This window comes from Ambystoma mexicanum, chromosome 3q, assembly GCF_040938575.1.
Source record: "Ambystoma mexicanum isolate Mex_15411 chromosome 3q, UKY_AmexF1_1, whole genome shotgun sequence".
Taxonomy (NCBI): domain Eukaryota; kingdom Metazoa; phylum Chordata; class Amphibia; order Caudata; family Ambystomatidae; genus Ambystoma; species Ambystoma mexicanum.
The window spans coordinates 4,601,450-4,618,317 of record NC_090926.1 but is presented as its reverse complement, the minus strand read 5'-3'; the positions used below and the strand labels follow the sequence as shown (position 1 = coordinate 4,618,317).

The window sequence follows — 16,868 nt, the reverse complement described above, 5'->3', positions numbered from 1 at the left end:
GATTTGTATGGCGCACCTAACCCAAGGGCAACAGGGCGCAGGCAAAAGATAATTCGAAGCTTACAATGTTGCAGAAATATACACTTTGGAGTAGTAATAAAAGTAATCAGGATTACAGGAATAGGAAATATACAAGTCTTCATACATACAAAGTCAATATCTAAACAGGGTAAGTATACAGATATGTACAGGGCTGTTGGAGGCGGGTAATCCTGACAACAAAATATTCTGGGTTACAGGATTGAGAGATTTACAAATCTTCATACATAAAAAGTCAATATCTATACAGGAGGTGAATGTATAGGTGAGTGCAGGGCTGTTAAGGGCGAGGGCAAAATCGCGAACAAAGGTATCAAAATCTATACATAGGTGTAGAAAGTGCAGCTAGATACAAGGGTTATTGGAGTTGAGGTGGCTGATGAGGTGTCTTCTAAAGTGCAAATATGGTTGGTCAGCTCTTAGGTTGTGTGGCAGAGAATTCCAGAGCTTGGCAGCTTTCACCGGGAAACTGTTCCCGCCAATGGTGGAGAGTTTGAATCTGGGAATTATCAGACGGTTGGAGTTGATAGTTCTTGTTTGTCGGATGGAGGACTTTCTCTTTACCTTGTCCATCAGATAACTGTGGGCGGCATTGTTGAGGGCTTTATGGGTTAGGGAGGCCAACTTTAGTTTGATTTTGTTGTCTGTGGAGAGCCATTTCTGTTGGTGTCTGGTAGCTGAGATATGATCTCTCTTGTTAATGCCGAGGGCAGCTCTCAAGGCATTATTTTGTAGGATTTGAAGCCTGTGGATAATGGCTTTGTTAGCACCGCTATAGAGGGCATTACAATAATCGAGCCTAGATAGTATGAGTGCTCTTGCCAGGATCAAGCAGCTGTCATTGGAGAGGAATGGTCTGCCTGCCCTTATTAATTTGCAAGTGTACGCAGTGGTAGATGCTAGTGAGTTGACCTGTTTGGTGAATGACATAGTGGCATCCAGATAAAAGCCAAGGGTTTTTACTTCCCTGGATACTCTGATGAGATTGCCATCTATGTTGAATTCGGCATATTCAAGGCCTAGTTTGTTGATATTAGCAGGGGTACCTAAGATGATGAGCTCTGTCTTGTCGTCATTCAGGCATAGACCATGAGAAGCCATCCATGCCTGAATGATGAGATATACCCTGTTCACCAACTCACTGTCCTTACTATGATCCCCTGAAAGTGGGAGGAGAATCTGAGTGTCATCAGCATAGTTAGTGTAGGTGACACCCAGATGGTCCAGATCGTCGAACAGAGGTTTGGTGAAGATGTTATATAGTGTGGGGGAGACACATGAGCCCTGCGGGACTCCGCAAGTAATAGGAGAGGGATCTGCTGCTGCTGAAGGGGAGAAGACTCATGGTTCTCTCACTCAGAAAAGATTCAATCCATTTGATAGCTTCTGGGGAGAAATGGGCAGCTGAGTCAAGGTGTCTGCAGAGGACCTTATGGTCGACAAGGTCGAAAGCCGCGGAGAGGTCGAGTAGGAGGAGGAGTGCTGTCTTACCCTTGTCCCTCAGATCATCAATTTGGGTTTTCAGATCAATAAGGGCTGTTTCCGTGCCATGTAATGGGCGGAAACCTGATTGTCTGGAGCCTAGTAACTTATGTAGTTCTAGGTATTTTTGAATCTGGACATAGGCAACTTTGTCCAAGATTTTCAGTAGGAAAGGTACCGTTGTGATGGGTCGGTAGTTGGTGGGGATGAGGGGATCAAGCGTCTGTTTTTTGAGGAGGGGGAGCACCCAAGATTGTTTTAAGTTGGAAGGGATACTGCCTGAGGAGAAAGAGGCGTTTATGAGTTTAGAGATAAAGGGCGACAGGTCTCTGGCTGCGTCCTTTATTATGTGTGCAGGGCAGATATCGCCTTTGCAGTTTGATGGTTTAAGAGAAAGGATGATTTTCTCAACCTCCAGGGTGGTGGTTTTAGAGAAGGTGAATGAGTTGGTGTGTGTACTTGGTGAGGCATTGGGCGGAGAAGAAGGAGGGTTCGTGAGGTTTAGGGAGTCTTTTTTTAGTTGAATTTTATTTTGTAAGGTGTTTATTTTATTTGCTAGTGCTTGTTGGATGTCTGTACACCAGGTCTGGTTCTTAGTGCAGGTATCGGGTGTGACAATGGGTGACTCAAGTTCCTTCAGTATGGAAAAGAGCTCCTTCATACTTGAGTTGGAATTGGCAATGCGGATGTTATAGGAATTTCGTTTAGCTAAGCAGATTTCAGCTTTGTAGTGACGAGAAATCGTGTCAAGGGTGGCTTTCTTATCACTGGAGGGGCATAATTTACAGTCAGCTTCACATTTACGCTTTTTTAGGCGGAGGGCTTTGAGTTCGGGTGTGTACCATTTGTTTAAATGGGTTTTTGGCTTGCTGGTGCGAAGTTTGAGTGGGGCAATTTTGTCCATGGTTTTAACATGATTTTATTATATTCGTGAACTAGTGTGTTGGGATCTAGATTGTCAGGCAATGCGTTTAGGGTTGGAAGGATAGCTGGGATGATTTTTTCTACTGAGATATTTTTCTTGTTTCTTGTGAGGCAGGGTGGTGCAAGTGACACAGTTGTGGTAGGTGGTCTAGAGGTCAGTAGGTTGAATGAGACCAGCGAATGGTCGGTCCAGGGTAGTGGTGTGGTGGCGGAGATGACCGCTGAGCAATTAGCATCAGCAACCCAGTCTAGGGTTCTACCCTTCAGGTGGGTGGGTAGGTTGACTTTTTGTGAGAGTCCGAGTGATGAGATCGTATTGGCTATGGTAGAGGCATGTATGTCTGCAGGGTCGTTGAACCCTAAGTTAAGGTCCCCAAGTAGTAGTAGTTGTGAGGAGGTTTTCGCGTTGTTAGAAATTAGGTTATGTAGATCTTCCTCAAAGGTTCTGAGTGGACCTGGTGGTCTGTAGATCAGGTGGATAGTGAGCGATTGGGTGTTATTTATGGGGAGTTTGGCAGTGAGGGATTCACACGATTGCAGAGTTTGGGTCGGGGCTAGTCTGAGAGCTAAGCTTACTTTAGATATGATGGCGATGCCACCGCCCCGGTTACCTACCCGGTCCTGCCTAGATATAGTGTAGCCATCTGGGATGGCCAGCATTAGAGATGGGCCTGCTGCATTGTGGAGCCACGTTTCAGTTAGGGCAATAAAGTCTAATTTATCTTTGATAATTAGGTCTGCTATATCAAGGGCATGTGCGACCAATGATCTGGTATTGAGGAGAGCTCCTTTGTAGGAGTGTACATCCGTTTTTACCGAGATGTTTGTAAGAATGATAGGTTTGTACTTGGTTATGGGGATGGCGGTGCCTATGGTGGAACTTTTGGCTTCGCATTTGGAATCAGACAGGAGTCTTCGGGGCGGCTCATAAAGTTTAGAGAGTCTAGCGCAAAGTTTGTTGTTTCTTTCGGTGGTAGGGCAGGGGTGGGAGGCGAAGGTTATAGGTCCTGACTTGCAATGATATTTTTGGTGGGAGGGGTCAGGATAGTACCTAGTTGTGTAGGAGTCGTTGGTGAGACTGGTGCCTGGCTGGGAGGAGGAGGCTCCTGAGTCAGTATCCTGGATGGGAATGTCTGGGGATGCGGGCGTGGCCATTACACAGAAGATGAGTAATATAGTTAGCATTTTCTGCAGTACTGCGCTGGCGTTGTGAGAGCAGAGGGGGAGTAGCAATGTAAGTGTGATCTGGGAGATGGGGTGGGCAGGGCGAGAAGCAATACAATCACGTAACTCCTAGATTCAAATAGCACAATTTTGCAATAATGCAATGGAGTAATACCTAGATTCAAATAGCACAGTTTGGCAAAAATGCAGTGGGGTAACACCTAGGTTCAGAGTAGCACAGTTTGGCAAAAATGCAGTGGGGTAACACGTAGATTCAGAGTAGCACATTTAGGCAAAAAATGCAATGGGGTAATACCTAGATTCAAATAGCGCATTTAGGCAAAAAATGCAAAGGGGTAACACCTAGATTCAGAGTAGCACATTTAGGCAAAAAATGCAATGGGGTAATACCTAGATACAAATAGCACATTTGGGCAAAAATGCAATGGGGTAATACCTAGATTCAAATAGCACAGTTTGGCAAAAATGCAGTGGGGTAACACCTAGGTTCAGAGTAGCACAGTTTGGCAAAAATGCAGTGGGGTAACACCTAGGTTCAGAGTAGCACAGTTTGGCAAAAATGCAGTGGGGTAACATCTAACAGTCCTGTGGTACACACGGGTTGTGCACTTTGGTTACTATTTCTTGGGGTGTCACAGGGACATAATGCTGGAGACAATGGGTAGCTGGGAGTAGTGCAGTAGTGTTGGCCAAAGGTTACCTGGAATAGGATGGGCATAGGGTATGGCAGACGGCAGACTCAGGCATAAACAGGCACAGAAACAGGTGAAGTCCTTGACTCCCGTGGTCCTTGAAGGACAGCAAGAAGTGTCCAGTCATCGGGCATTTCTTGCTGTTCAAGTTTTCTCTTGGAGCAACTTTTTCTTCATATTCTATGGACCCAAAAACGTTTTGCTTTTTTTTTTTTTTAGACTTTGACTTTTTACAGTGAAGTAAATGAAGCCTAGAGCTTCACCCCACTGGCCTTTTGCTCACTTGTTATGGGGAAACTGACTAGTCCTTCAGACTGTCGGGTCTGAAGGATCTGGGAAACTGTTTCCCTTTTTATTTTGACATGTTATCTATTTTGGTAAACCTTTTCAGGTTGGACACTGCACTTTACAGTGCAGTACAATGGGGATACATTTATATCTCCCTAGACTACACTTAGGAGGAATTTATTGGTTACTTTTAAATGTGCCTAAAGACAAGCTTGTGGCAGCAGTTACTTTTTCACTGTTGTTACTGTATTTTATTTGAGCTCTCTTGCGTTCACACATTTGGCTAGAACTGTGGTTATTGTCCAAGGTTTTTTGGTTGTCCTTTGGCCATTTTTTCTTTTAGCCTTCCTCCTGCCTTGCCATGTCAGTGAAACCGCTTTTATAGTCCTGCATTTGCCCAGGAAAGCAGTGCTTTTTTTGCAGGCTGTGGAGGCCATGTGATCTGCAAGTGAGGAAGTGGGATGGGACTGGCTGCTCCCAATCCACAAACTAGTTTCTGTATGTCTGGAGTGTATGCATGATTTTCACGTACATGCTCCCTGATTGGACCACTGCTGTGGTTGTGTGAGGGGCATATCATCCATTGGTTGGGCTGAGCTTCTGTGCTCACCTGAATTTTGATTAAGAGGGGTCCTGCAGCCATTCCCCGGAGAGCTAAAGAGGAGTCAAGTATCCTGCCTATCCGTGAAGTCTTCGGAAGGCCCGATCCAGAAAAAAACCTGGCGACCAATATTTGCTGCAGTGCCGGTGGAACCCTGTCTGACTACTGATCTTAGAAGACCCTTGCCGGTGCTTTGACCCTTTCGAGTGGTCGGATGTTGTCTTGGTGCTGTGCGATTTGGAGTCTTCTGGAGCATTCCTGGGTCATCGAGAGAACTGACCAACTCCTATTTGGACTACCGCAGTAGAAGAGTCGCTTTTCAGTGTTTTCACTCTGTGCTTAAAGTAGACTGCCTGCGAAATTCCACCGTCAAACATCTATTTTTCCCGAGATAGACTTTGTTCAACCGGGACATCTGTGACGCCTGCGGTCGCTATGCATCGGTGACGGTAGCTGAAACAGGCTTTCCCGGATCTAGTTGAGGATCCTGAAGAGTCCTGCACCGTTGCATGCTGCATTGTTCCATGAGAAGAGATTGCACACAGCTCCTGGACACAACCAGAAATCTTCTTGCACCCAAAGCAGCATATGTTCTTTAACCAGAACCAACAGCAGGAAAAAAGACCTCTAGCGACTCTACAATGACCTGCCGTGTCAGAGGGAAAATCAGAGTACCGGGAGTAAGTTACAGCAGCACTTGCAAGCACCCTTTCAAAGTTTGTATTAGTTTCACAATTATTGGCTTTGCCTACACTTGGGATAAAGCCCTCCTGAAAAAGGTTTTACTCACCAATGAACTTAATCTGTTTTATGGAACCTTTGTCATAATCACAGGGCCCTCCTAACTTTTTCCCACTCCCTAAAACTCTTTGCAAACTTTGAACTTTTGGGCACAAGCCCCCATATAACTTAGGGTTTGGAGATTTAAAGTTAGGGTTCCTGTGGACTGTTTGTGTATTGGCTAGCTACTTACCTTCCCTTTCAGGCATTGGGGGAGGGGGATGAATTGATTATTTTACACTAGCTGACTGTGATTGTATATATGTATTTTGCTATTAGTGTTGTGTGATATTACCTGTTCTTAGTCCTTTTCATAGTGTGTTCTTGGCCATAAATAAATACAGTATTTGTATAACTAACTGTGTAAGTGTAATCCTGGAGTGCTTACTGTGTGGCTCATTGTGGACCACTGACTTTCTCCTGAGACTTGGCCTTGCCCGCTCTCCATGCTACCTTGATTGGTTTGTCTACACCTCCCAGTCTCTCCCTGTTGACTACAGCTATACAACTAGGCTAACCTTCTAACCTCTGTCCACCAAGCCAGAGTTTAGAAAACCAGTCTAACACTTACTGTACCCAATGTTCTCATTTGCCAGAATATGGCTCTTCCCACAGTGTCCTTCCTTTTTCTCTGCCATCGTTTACCCACTTTAGAAAAGCAAAGCTGAAATTAGTATGTGTTCAAATTTGTCACATTTCCACTGCAGTCTATAGTAGAGATTATTCACCTTCAAGAAAGTCAGGTGGAAATTAATGTACCATTTTCTCAATTCCTATTTCAGAAATGTATTTGTATGTTGCTTTTTGACAGCATCACATTGTTAAGTTAATTGCAAAAGGAAGAAAAACTGGTGAATCATGCAGCAAATACAGATGTATTATATGCAATCTACTTGCCAATTACAAGAATGCCATAAAAGCTCTCTGCATTGGAATGACAGCAGGGGATTTGACCACAAATGTGAGAACTAAATGTATGACCACATCCAAATGGCTAGTTCCGTTTGCTGTACAAATTTCAGGATGACCTCGGTCACATACTGCATACTTACAACACAGTTTGCTGTATTCATTTACGTTGAGATGTGTGGTGGGAAATGCTTAAGAAAACATTGAAATTCTTCAACATCAAACCTACCTCCCTTGCACAAAGGTTCAGTTGTGCTTGATAGCTTGAACACAGTAAATCTAGGACCAATTGACAATGCAAATGTAAGAAGTTGCTTGCCTGCACCAACAGTTTGGCAGCCTGGTAAGTTTTAGATTGCCTTACGTACCTTCCCAAAAATTAAAGAGCTTGATACAGTACATTGCACAGAGTCACAAAGGTAGGTTAGGTGTAAAATGCAATCTATAGACAGCACAGAGGGGGGTTGAGAAATATGATATCCAATTGACGTCATATGTTTGACGCGCACAACTTTTAACCTTTGACAATTCTGGACTCTACCATGTTGATGGCCTTTGAATAGGAGTATGACGCTGCACACTTTTTACAGGTGAAATCGGAGTCCTATTTGCTGTGAAATGTTGTGCTAGTCTAATGCTGCAATTAAATTGAGGGTTTTTGGGAATCTTTTAAATGTGTTCAGTTTGAGCACAGAATCTTTCTGTTCCTCTTGCAGGTGGACTGACTGATAAGAAGTTCGAAACAGACAAGCGTGTTTTGAATCTCGGGGACTATAATGACAATTTGAGGAAGGAGCGCTCTGGTTTCCGTCCACCTAATTCCAAAGACGTGGGAGTCAATGACAACGGGCCTTATTACGAGAAGGTGAGGAGTTGTTTACCTCTACCTCTGTGATACCTAAAATGCATTGTTCCCCAAGACCTGCCAGCACAGTTAACTCACTGACATAGGGAGGTCAGCTGACATCCCTAGACCAACAAGTGCCCCCGCCAGCGTGTTTACTACCTTTCTCCTCATGTTATTGAAGAGTTCATTAGTATGATATTGTACAGAGTGCCACCGAGCATTCATCAGGTAGTGGTCTTAGTTGTAGAGACAAATGTCTCTAGATTGCCTGTGATGTGCATGGTAGGAATCTGAGACCTGGCCCCTACCCTACTTTGTTGAACTTGTTAGATGGAATTAGGACCCAGCCCCTCTCCTCTCCTTTTTCTTATTTGCGTCTGGCTCAAATTCATGTGCTGTGCTTTACAGGTTGAAGGGTTAACAATGCTGCATTTATCAGCGCTTGCAATGCTACTTACAATCGCCTTTCTCTCTCATTTGTTTCCTTTCCCTCTACTTCTCTTCCCTCTCTCCCGTTCTCGCTGCTCTCTTGGCCACTGTTGCTTGACTAACCAACACCTGCTGAACTGACCTTCCTCTCCCGCCGCAGCTGACTCTACCTTTCTCCAATCAAGATGGGTGCCTTGGGGATGAGGCTGTCTGCTCCCCCTTCTCCCCTTCCCCCAGCTACAAGCACTCCCCCTCCAGCACCACGCTGCCCTCCGTCGGCCTGGGCGCAATCGGCTCGGGGCTGAACCCCCAAAACTTCGCTGCTAGACAAGTAAGGAGGATACACCCTGGTTGCCTGGCGGCACTGTTTGCAGACTGCATGCAGATGCGTGCATCTCAATTCTTTATTGGTGTTTCATTTTTGCAATTTAATTTTCACTCATCTCTGATTTTGGTAGAACATTCACACAAAGGTAGTGTTTAATGCAACTTGTGTCCATGATGGATCTGCTAGGTTGTGACAGCTGAAGCTCTGCCAAGTCTGGAAATTTTGCAGCCACCCCAGATTTTGGCACACACTAGAACTCTGGCCAATGCAGCATTGCAAATTACCCACACAACACACTAGAGAATCTCTAAAAGTACCAAAGATGCAAATTTGTTGCAGAAAGGGCAGCAGTCGGTCTCTTTCAAAGTGTTCTTGGCCACAGCAACCGCAACCCTTTTTATTGCTATTATAAACCTAATCTGGTCAGAACGTTATGCCAAAAACATTACTTTTAAAGTTGGTTTCCTGGTCAGATGCTAATATCCCCTTATAAGCATTTAATAAAAATGTATTGATGCACAGGATTTAATGCAAAAGATTTTAGGGGTTTGCGACTGTCCCTTGATATGTTTCTCAGTGTAGGTCTGTCCATTTACAAAAGTTAACTCATTTATAATCCAGCCATTGGAGACGAGATACTTTATGGTTTGCTCAGATACGCTGGAGAAGGGGGATTAGACCAGGTAATGTATGGTAGAGAACAATAATAATCATTTTGTTTTTTATAAAGTGTTTTAATCTAAAGAGATTTACATAGGACATATTTGCATACACTAATATTGGTAGTAACAAGATGGTTAGCGGTTCATGGGAAGGTACTCCCTACTTTGGGTAAAATGGTTGAATTATTTTTTACCAATTTGTTCTAGTGCAGATAGGTAAGTGGTGGGCAGGGATCAGGTATATACAAGTTAGGTAAGGTTGGGGGGAGTTCGTTAACTACCCCCCACCCGCCCCAAAACACACAATAAAAATTGCCCAAGCGCTCAGCGCTGGAAGTCTTGATTCTATTAAAGACAAGGAAGCGGGCATTATGCTCATCTTTATTACTGCTAACCAGCAGCCTTTCAAAACTTTGAATATCAGGACTGAGGCTATGGACTACCAAGCACATAAGACTTATGGGGGCTGTAGTCTGGACACACCTTTTTTCACAGGTTGTTTGGTTATTCTGTTTTGTCTTTGTTTTTTTGCCAGTTACACACGGCTAACTTGTAAAAAAAAAAAAAAAAGCCAGTTTTGAAAGGCTGTTGATTAGCAGTAATAAAGAAGATGAGCATAATGCTCGCCTCCGGTCTTGTCATAGAATTTGCTGTAAAGAATGTTCTGACCATTTTACTTTCAACCAAGTACATTTGGTGATCTTGCATAGATCCAAAGGGAAGATGAGTTAATCATAACCATTCACAGTAAGCATTACTTCCCGGGTTTTATAAGTACAGGAACTTCATTCCCTTTTTAATAGTATAAGTGTCAGGTGTAGCTGTCAATTGGTAATGTAGGTGGAGCTTTATCAGCTTAGTTGTCAGAGGCTCATCAATTTTAGGTGGTGGTCTTCGTCCACTCTTGCCATTTTAAGTTGTTCCAGAATTTATACCAGTGACAGATTTCCCACATCCTCCAACCACTCCACTCTCTCTGGTGGGGCTATACTTTCCTCCATCTGTCACGTCTCATTTCTGGCACCTGTGTACTCTTATGTCCCGTCCCCTTTCCTCCATACTGTATGGGCGTCCCTCGCGAGGGACAGAACCTTTTTCACCAGAAAAAATCTTCTTACTCCTTTAAATTTAGAGGCGCACGAGGGCGCGGCCCTGGTAGCATGCGCTCGCCTGACTCTGCCCACCAGCGCCACCTTTGGGTCCCCTTTTCCGCATCAACAAGAACGGGGCGAATTCACCAGCGCTCCTGGGTTTGGCTTCGGCCATGTAATACCACACGCTCTTCCCTGGATATTCTTCTATCTTTGTCTTTTTCTTTCGAAGGGATTGTGTCCTCCGACGTATTCCTTATCTTTGATAATTCGTCTCCAGCTTGCTGGCCTCGGAAATTTTTTCTCAGTAGAGGGAGCTGCGCGTCGACGTCCGCCGAGTCGATGTCCCTCGACAGCCACCGTATCGGCGCCGACGTCACCATGCCCATAAATATCCACGCGCAGCGTCCGTTGCTCAGTTCCGTTTTTCCGCGCTTCGTGGGGCCTCGGAATATCGTTGCTCAGTTCAGTCAGATAAAACCTCTTATATTTACTCGATAAAACCAACTCGTTCTCGATGGCTTCTTCATCCGAACGGACTCCACGGTCCGGCTTCAAAAAATGTCGAGACTGCGGATCCTCACAGGATCTGCTTGTGGTGCTTGGGAGTCGAGCACTATTGTTCGGAGTGTGAGGACTGCATGTCCATGACGGCGAAAGCCTTGAAGGAGCGCAAGGGGAAGCTCGAGAGAGGTAAATCAGTCAAAACCTCCTCGAAAGTTTCTTCGGCCAAGTCGAGGCATTCGTTTCCTCGCCGTCGAAAGCATTCCCATTCTAGGTCTCGAAGTAGCTCCCACCACTCGTCGAGATCTAGACACTCAAAGAAGAGACGTCGAAGATCCCCTTCCTCGTCATCTTCTGTTTCCCCAGAAAGGGTCTTCTGCCCCACAAAACACAGCTCTCAGGCTGAGTGGGAGGAATTCAGGAAGAAAATGCTAAGCGTCTTCGAGAAAGTGGCCTCGACCTCCTCAAAGACAGCTGAGGGTGATACCCTGGGTGAAAAACCCAAAAAATCAAAATGCTGCGAGTCGTTGCACCCGGCGAAAGAGTCCACCCGAGAGCGCCATGGGCCATCGGGTAAAAAGGCACCATCTTCGATGCCGTCGTCGAAGATCCCTTCGACGCATGGATCAGCACCATCGACGCCGTTGTCGAAGGGTTCTTCGACGCATCAGTCGATCAAATCGTCGACATCGACACTGATAAAAGAGAAAACCACGGCTACTTCACAGCCAAAGGTTATACCAAGAGCCTCCGGCACGACGCCGAGAACGTCGACATCCTCGAGTAGGATCCCGATCCTCTCAAGTTCTTCGAGGCCTCTTACAGTTTTCTCTGCGCCGTCGAAGCCTGTCACATCGGTGTCGACGAAATCGACGTTTTCTCGCCCAATAATGACGAGTTTGGCTCCTTCTGCCTTAGAAATGGGTTTTAGACCCTTTCCGAGGTCAGAGTACCCCGGATTATCTTCAATCTATGAAGAAGGGGAGGATTCTGACCAGGAAAGACCCTTTGGGTTGCAGAGGACCACACCACCTGTTTCAGAGGATTTTACCTCTGAGGAAAGAAGGTTGACAGACCTACAGGAATCATTACATGAGGCAAGTGGGCTGGACACTTCCCCAGAAGTGGAATTTGTCAAACCAGACCCAGGGGAACATGCCAAAACACCAAACAGAACCCTGATGGCAAGGATTATTGAATTCATGGGTTGGTCTGCGTCTTCACCTGTTTTTCAACAGGCTGACCTTACAGACATACTAGACAAAGGTCCACAGGAGGATGCCCTTCCATGCAGCCTTGCAAAGGAAGATTTCATCAAATTGGGAAACTCCTGAGGTTATCCCTGCAGTCAATAAAAGTTTGTCAGCCAAGTATAGGATAGCTGCGGCTGACACCTGAATATTTATCAAAACACCCGACTCCAGAGAGCCTAGTGGTTCAAGCGGCAAATTCGTCAAGCAGCAGATCCGCTTACCCTACTGTCCCACAGGATAGAGATGACAAAAGGTACGATTCTATGGCAAAAAAAGTATTTTCTGCTTGTAGTATGGCGTTGAAGTCCATCAACGCCACCTGTACGCTCGCCAGGTTCAGTTTTCACACTGTGGGAGTGTGCTTCATCAGCGGCTGTCTGCATACCGGACGGAGAGGAAAGGGAAGCCTTCGTTAACCTCATTAAAGATGGCAAAGATGCCATGTGCAAATCTCTTCAAACTGGCATCGATTCCGCTGACAGTATCAGCAGGGCCATGATGGCAAGTACTACAATCCGCAGGCATGCGTGGTTGCAAAAGTCTGACTTTGCTCCAGATGTACAGGCCAGGCTTTTGAATATGCCCTTTGACGGCTCTTCTTTATTCGGTAAAAAGGCTGATGACAGTCTGGAAAAGTTGCAAACATCTAAAGCAGCAGCAAAACCTTTTAGGAGCTGCAATCCGCCAAACTCCTTTTCGCCCCTCAGGAACCTCGGGGAAAGGAGTCCTTTCGCTATTATTCCACATTCGAGAAAGGCTGAGGACAGCTGGCTCAAAGAGGCCAAAGAAGATCCACCCGAGGTGGGACGGGTCAAAAGTAATAAAGCCGCAGCAGGTGCCTCTTTACCCTCAGCATCTGCATCAGCCGCCCCCAAACCGCTCTGAGGTCTTGCCACACAAAACACCTGTAGGGGGCAGGTTAACTCACCATCTGACGGAATGGCAGGCTATAACGTCCGATGCTTTGGCATTGGAGACAGTTGCCCAGGGTTACTGCCTACCCTTTCTACACATCCCTCAGAGTCATCCACTGGGGCACAGCTCTCTAAAAATTCCAGACCCGCTCCTCTTGCAGGAAATTGTAGACCTGCTACAGAAAGGTGCCATAGAACCGTTACCTGTAGGGGAGAGGAACAAGGGCTGGTACTCCCCCCTACTTTCTCATACCAAATAAGGACGGAGGACTGAGACCCATCTTGGACTTAGGAAAATTGAACAAGTTCCTCAGGAAGGACAAGTTCAAGATGGTAACTCTCTCTCAGATCCTTCAGGCCCTCCAGCTCCAGGACTGGCTGGTATCTCTGGACCTTCAGGATGCTTATTTCCATGTGCCAATCCATCTCAAACACAGGAGATACCTGAGGTTCGCAATTGGCGACTCTCATTGTCAATTTCGAGTTCTGCCATTTGGGCTGACCTCCGCCCCAATGGTCTTCACCAAGCTAATGTCGGTAGTAGCTGCGAGTCTAAGGAGGGAAGGGATCCACGTCTACCCCTACCTGGACGATTGGCTGATCAGAGCTGTATCTTCAGAACAAGCGCAGATCCAGCTAGATTATGTCTGCCACTTCCTTCACAAACTGGGCTTCTCCCTCAATTTAAAGAAGTCACAGATGATACCTTCACAGAGACTCCAGTTCATTGGAGCGGTCCTGGACACTTCCCTGGGAAAAGCCTCGCCACCAGAGGTGAGGGCTCAAGATATTCTGCAGATGGTCACCAAGTTTCAAAATGCCCAACGTCTCCCAGCCTTCGACTTTTTTGAGGTTGCTAGGCTTCATGGCACCCTGCATCTTCCTTGTGCCAGAGGCTCACCTGAGAATGAGATCTCTTCAGTGGGCACTGGGAACTCAGTGGTTACAATTCTCAGGGAGAATGACAGATCTCATCCGGATTCCGGACAAGGTAGCCCACGACCTTCAATGGTTGGCCTATCCAGAGAACATCTTGAAAGGAGAACTGTTTTGGCAACCATGGCCGGAGATGACAGTAGTCACAGACGCCTCACTCACGGGGTGGGGAGCCCATGCCAACGACTTGACCATCAGCGGTCGTTGGTCTCCATCGGAGTCCAGACTACACATCAACTTATTAGAGCTGAGAGCGATCAGACTGGCGCTGAAAGCTTTCCTGCCATCAGTACAGGGGAGAAATGTCCTGATAATGACGGACAACACGGTGGCCATGCACTACCTCAACAAAAGAGGAGGCGTAGGGTCACTGCCACTGTGCAGAGAGGCAATGCAGCTCTGGTTTTGGGCAATTCAGGAAGGAATCTCTCTATCGGCGGTCCACCTTGCCGGAGAGAAGAACTTGACAGCGGATGCTCTGAACAGGCAGAGCACAGTCTCCCACGAGTGGGAGCTAGCTCAGGAAGTCCTTCAAGAGATCTTCTCCCTTTGGGGAACCCCTCAGGTGGATCTGTTCGCCACCAGCACCAACAGGAAGTGCGATCTGTTCTGTTCAAGGGAATTTCCCCCGAGAGGAGCTCTAAGGGACGTGTTCGTAGTGGACTGGGAGTTCCCACTCCTTTACGCGTTTCCACCAGTCCCTGTTATTCCTCAAATGATCAGGAGGTTGAGAAGATTCCGGAAAACCATGATCCTAATTGCCCTAGATTGGGCCAGGAGAACGTAGTACCCGGACCTTCTGGATATATCCATCTGCCCTCCAATCCGCCTTCCACTCAAGGAGAATCTTCTCTCACAGAAGGGAGGTCAGGTTCTCCATCCAGACATCAGAACCCTCAACCTTCATGCTTGGCTTCTGAAAAGGTGAAGTACAAGGATTGGGACCTCACTGATGACGTCATGGAGGTGTTGCTTTCGGCCAGAAGGCCAGCGACAGAGTCTTTATACCGCTGCTGTTGGAACAAATTTTGCAGCTGGTGTAGAGAAGAGAATATCTACCTTTTTTCATGTGGTACACCAACTGTGTTATCGTTTCTACTCTACTTGGCAAACTCGGGCCTTCAAGTTGGCACTGTAAAAGGCTATCTTGCAGCGCTATCAATCTTCAAGCGCATTGCATAGGCACCATCGTATTTTAAACTACCCCTAGTAGTACAATTTCTCAAGGGATTAACTAATGTTTATCCTCCAAGACCATTCCAAGTTCCTTTATGGGACTTTAAATTTAGTCTTAAATTTCCTAATGGGTACTCCCTTCGAACCACTCCACTCTTGTTCGCTGAGATTTCTTACTCTTAACACTATCCTATTGATAGCACTAACATCTGCTAGGAGGTTGAGCGAATTACAAGCTCTTTCTTGTAAAAGCCCCCCCCCCATACTATTTTCCATAAGGACAAAGTTGTCCTACAGATGAAGCCTAATTTCCTCCCAAAGGTGGTTTCTGAATTCCATATCACTCAGAAAATTACCTTACCTTTGTTCTACCCCCCTCCCCATCCGGGGAAAGAGGAAGAAAGGCTACATAGGCTGGACCCAAGGCGAGCTCTAAGCTTTTACATCAGCAGACTGGCTAGGATTAGGCAAACAGACCAACTGTTTGTAGGGTACTCAGGTCACAGGTTGGGACTACCCATAACAAAACAGACCATTTCCAGGTGGATCATTTTGGCCATTCTGGAATGTTACAAACTTGCAGGGAAAGAGCCACTTCAAAATCTTAGGGCTCATTCAACCAGGGGTATCGCAGCCTCTTCATCCATCCGAAGAGGGGTACCGGTCTGAGACATATGTGCGGCTGCCACATGGTCGTCCGCACATACATTCACAAGATTTTACAACCTGGATTCCTCCACTAGTCAAGAGACCAGATTTGGCAAAGCCGTATTACATTCGGTCCATTCCTAAAAGGCATACATGACATTATTACTCCCACTTCCAATTACATTCCACTGCTATGGGAGTCTATCAAAGATGAGGAATACTTCGGAGGACACAATCCCTTCGAAGAACAAGTTACTTCTTAACTTGTAACGTTCTTTCGATGGGATGTTCCTCCGACGTATTCCTTATCGCCCCTCCCATCCATCCCCGCAGTAATACTTCCCTTGTGGTTGCAGCTTACACTCCTTCAAGGTCAATACCCAATTCAGGCATGACTTATCTTATGCTAGAAAACGGAACTGAGCAACGGATGCCGCGCGTGGCTATTTATGGGCATGGTGACGTCGGCGCCGATACGGTGGCTGTCGAGGGACATCTACTCGGCGGACGTTTACGCGCAGCGCCCTCTACTGAGAAACAATTTCCAGGGCCAGCAAGCTGGAGACAAATTATCAAAGAAAAGGAATACGTCGGAGGAACATCCCATCGAAAGAACGTTACAAGGTAAGAAGTAAGTTGTTCTTTCATTATGTACTTTGTCCTCTGACGCCACGCTCCTCCCCGGCGCATGTTGACTTCAGCGGGCTTCAGCAGGTATCCAGCCTGCGAGGAGCTCTTCCTTACAACCAACCCCGATGCCCTTTGACTGCGCTGCCTTGACCCCGACCACGGCTGGGAAGGTTGTTCCGCGTGCGACGCATGGACTCCATGGGCACTGAAGAACAGGCTAGCTAGGTGGAGGGAGTTCTTCCAGAAGTCACCTCCGGAGGACCTAAATGACTTCACCAAACATCGCTCGAGGCCAAAGGAAAGGCCTCTATTCACCATTGCACCCCGTAAGAGCGCCGCCTTCCCAAAGAAGCGCCCAACCGGGAGGAACCTGCTGGGTTCTAGTACCAGCACGCGTACTGAGGCTAGTCCCGCTCACGGCCGAGGGATCTCCGGATCCTTCCGATGTCAGTGCTGAGGGACCGCAAGGTTCTTTTACCAGGGTTAATCCCGATGGGCAACGGCCTAGTACCAGCATCATGTCCGAGGGGGCACCTTCACGCAGCATTAC

General features: G+C 46.6%; 1 protein-coding gene across 9 annotated transcripts in view; it reads left to right on the top strand.

The window, feature by feature from the left end:
- The window catches only part of TNRC6B (trinucleotide repeat containing adaptor 6B), a 2,246,995-nt gene that overhangs the window by 1,423,809 nt on the left and 806,318 nt on the right, over positions 1-16,868 (top strand). For 8 of the 9 annotated variants that reach the window (XM_069652930.1, XM_069652926.1, XM_069652923.1 and 5 more), the window contains 2 exons: positions 7,617-7,765; positions 8,337-8,507. In XM_069652930.1, the coding sequence (XP_069509031.1) occupies positions 7,617-7,765; positions 8,337-8,507 (320 nt within the window). The remainder of the gene's footprint in view (positions 1-7,616; positions 7,766-8,336; positions 8,508-16,868) is intronic. The other variant, XM_069652929.1, reaches the window with a different exon arrangement.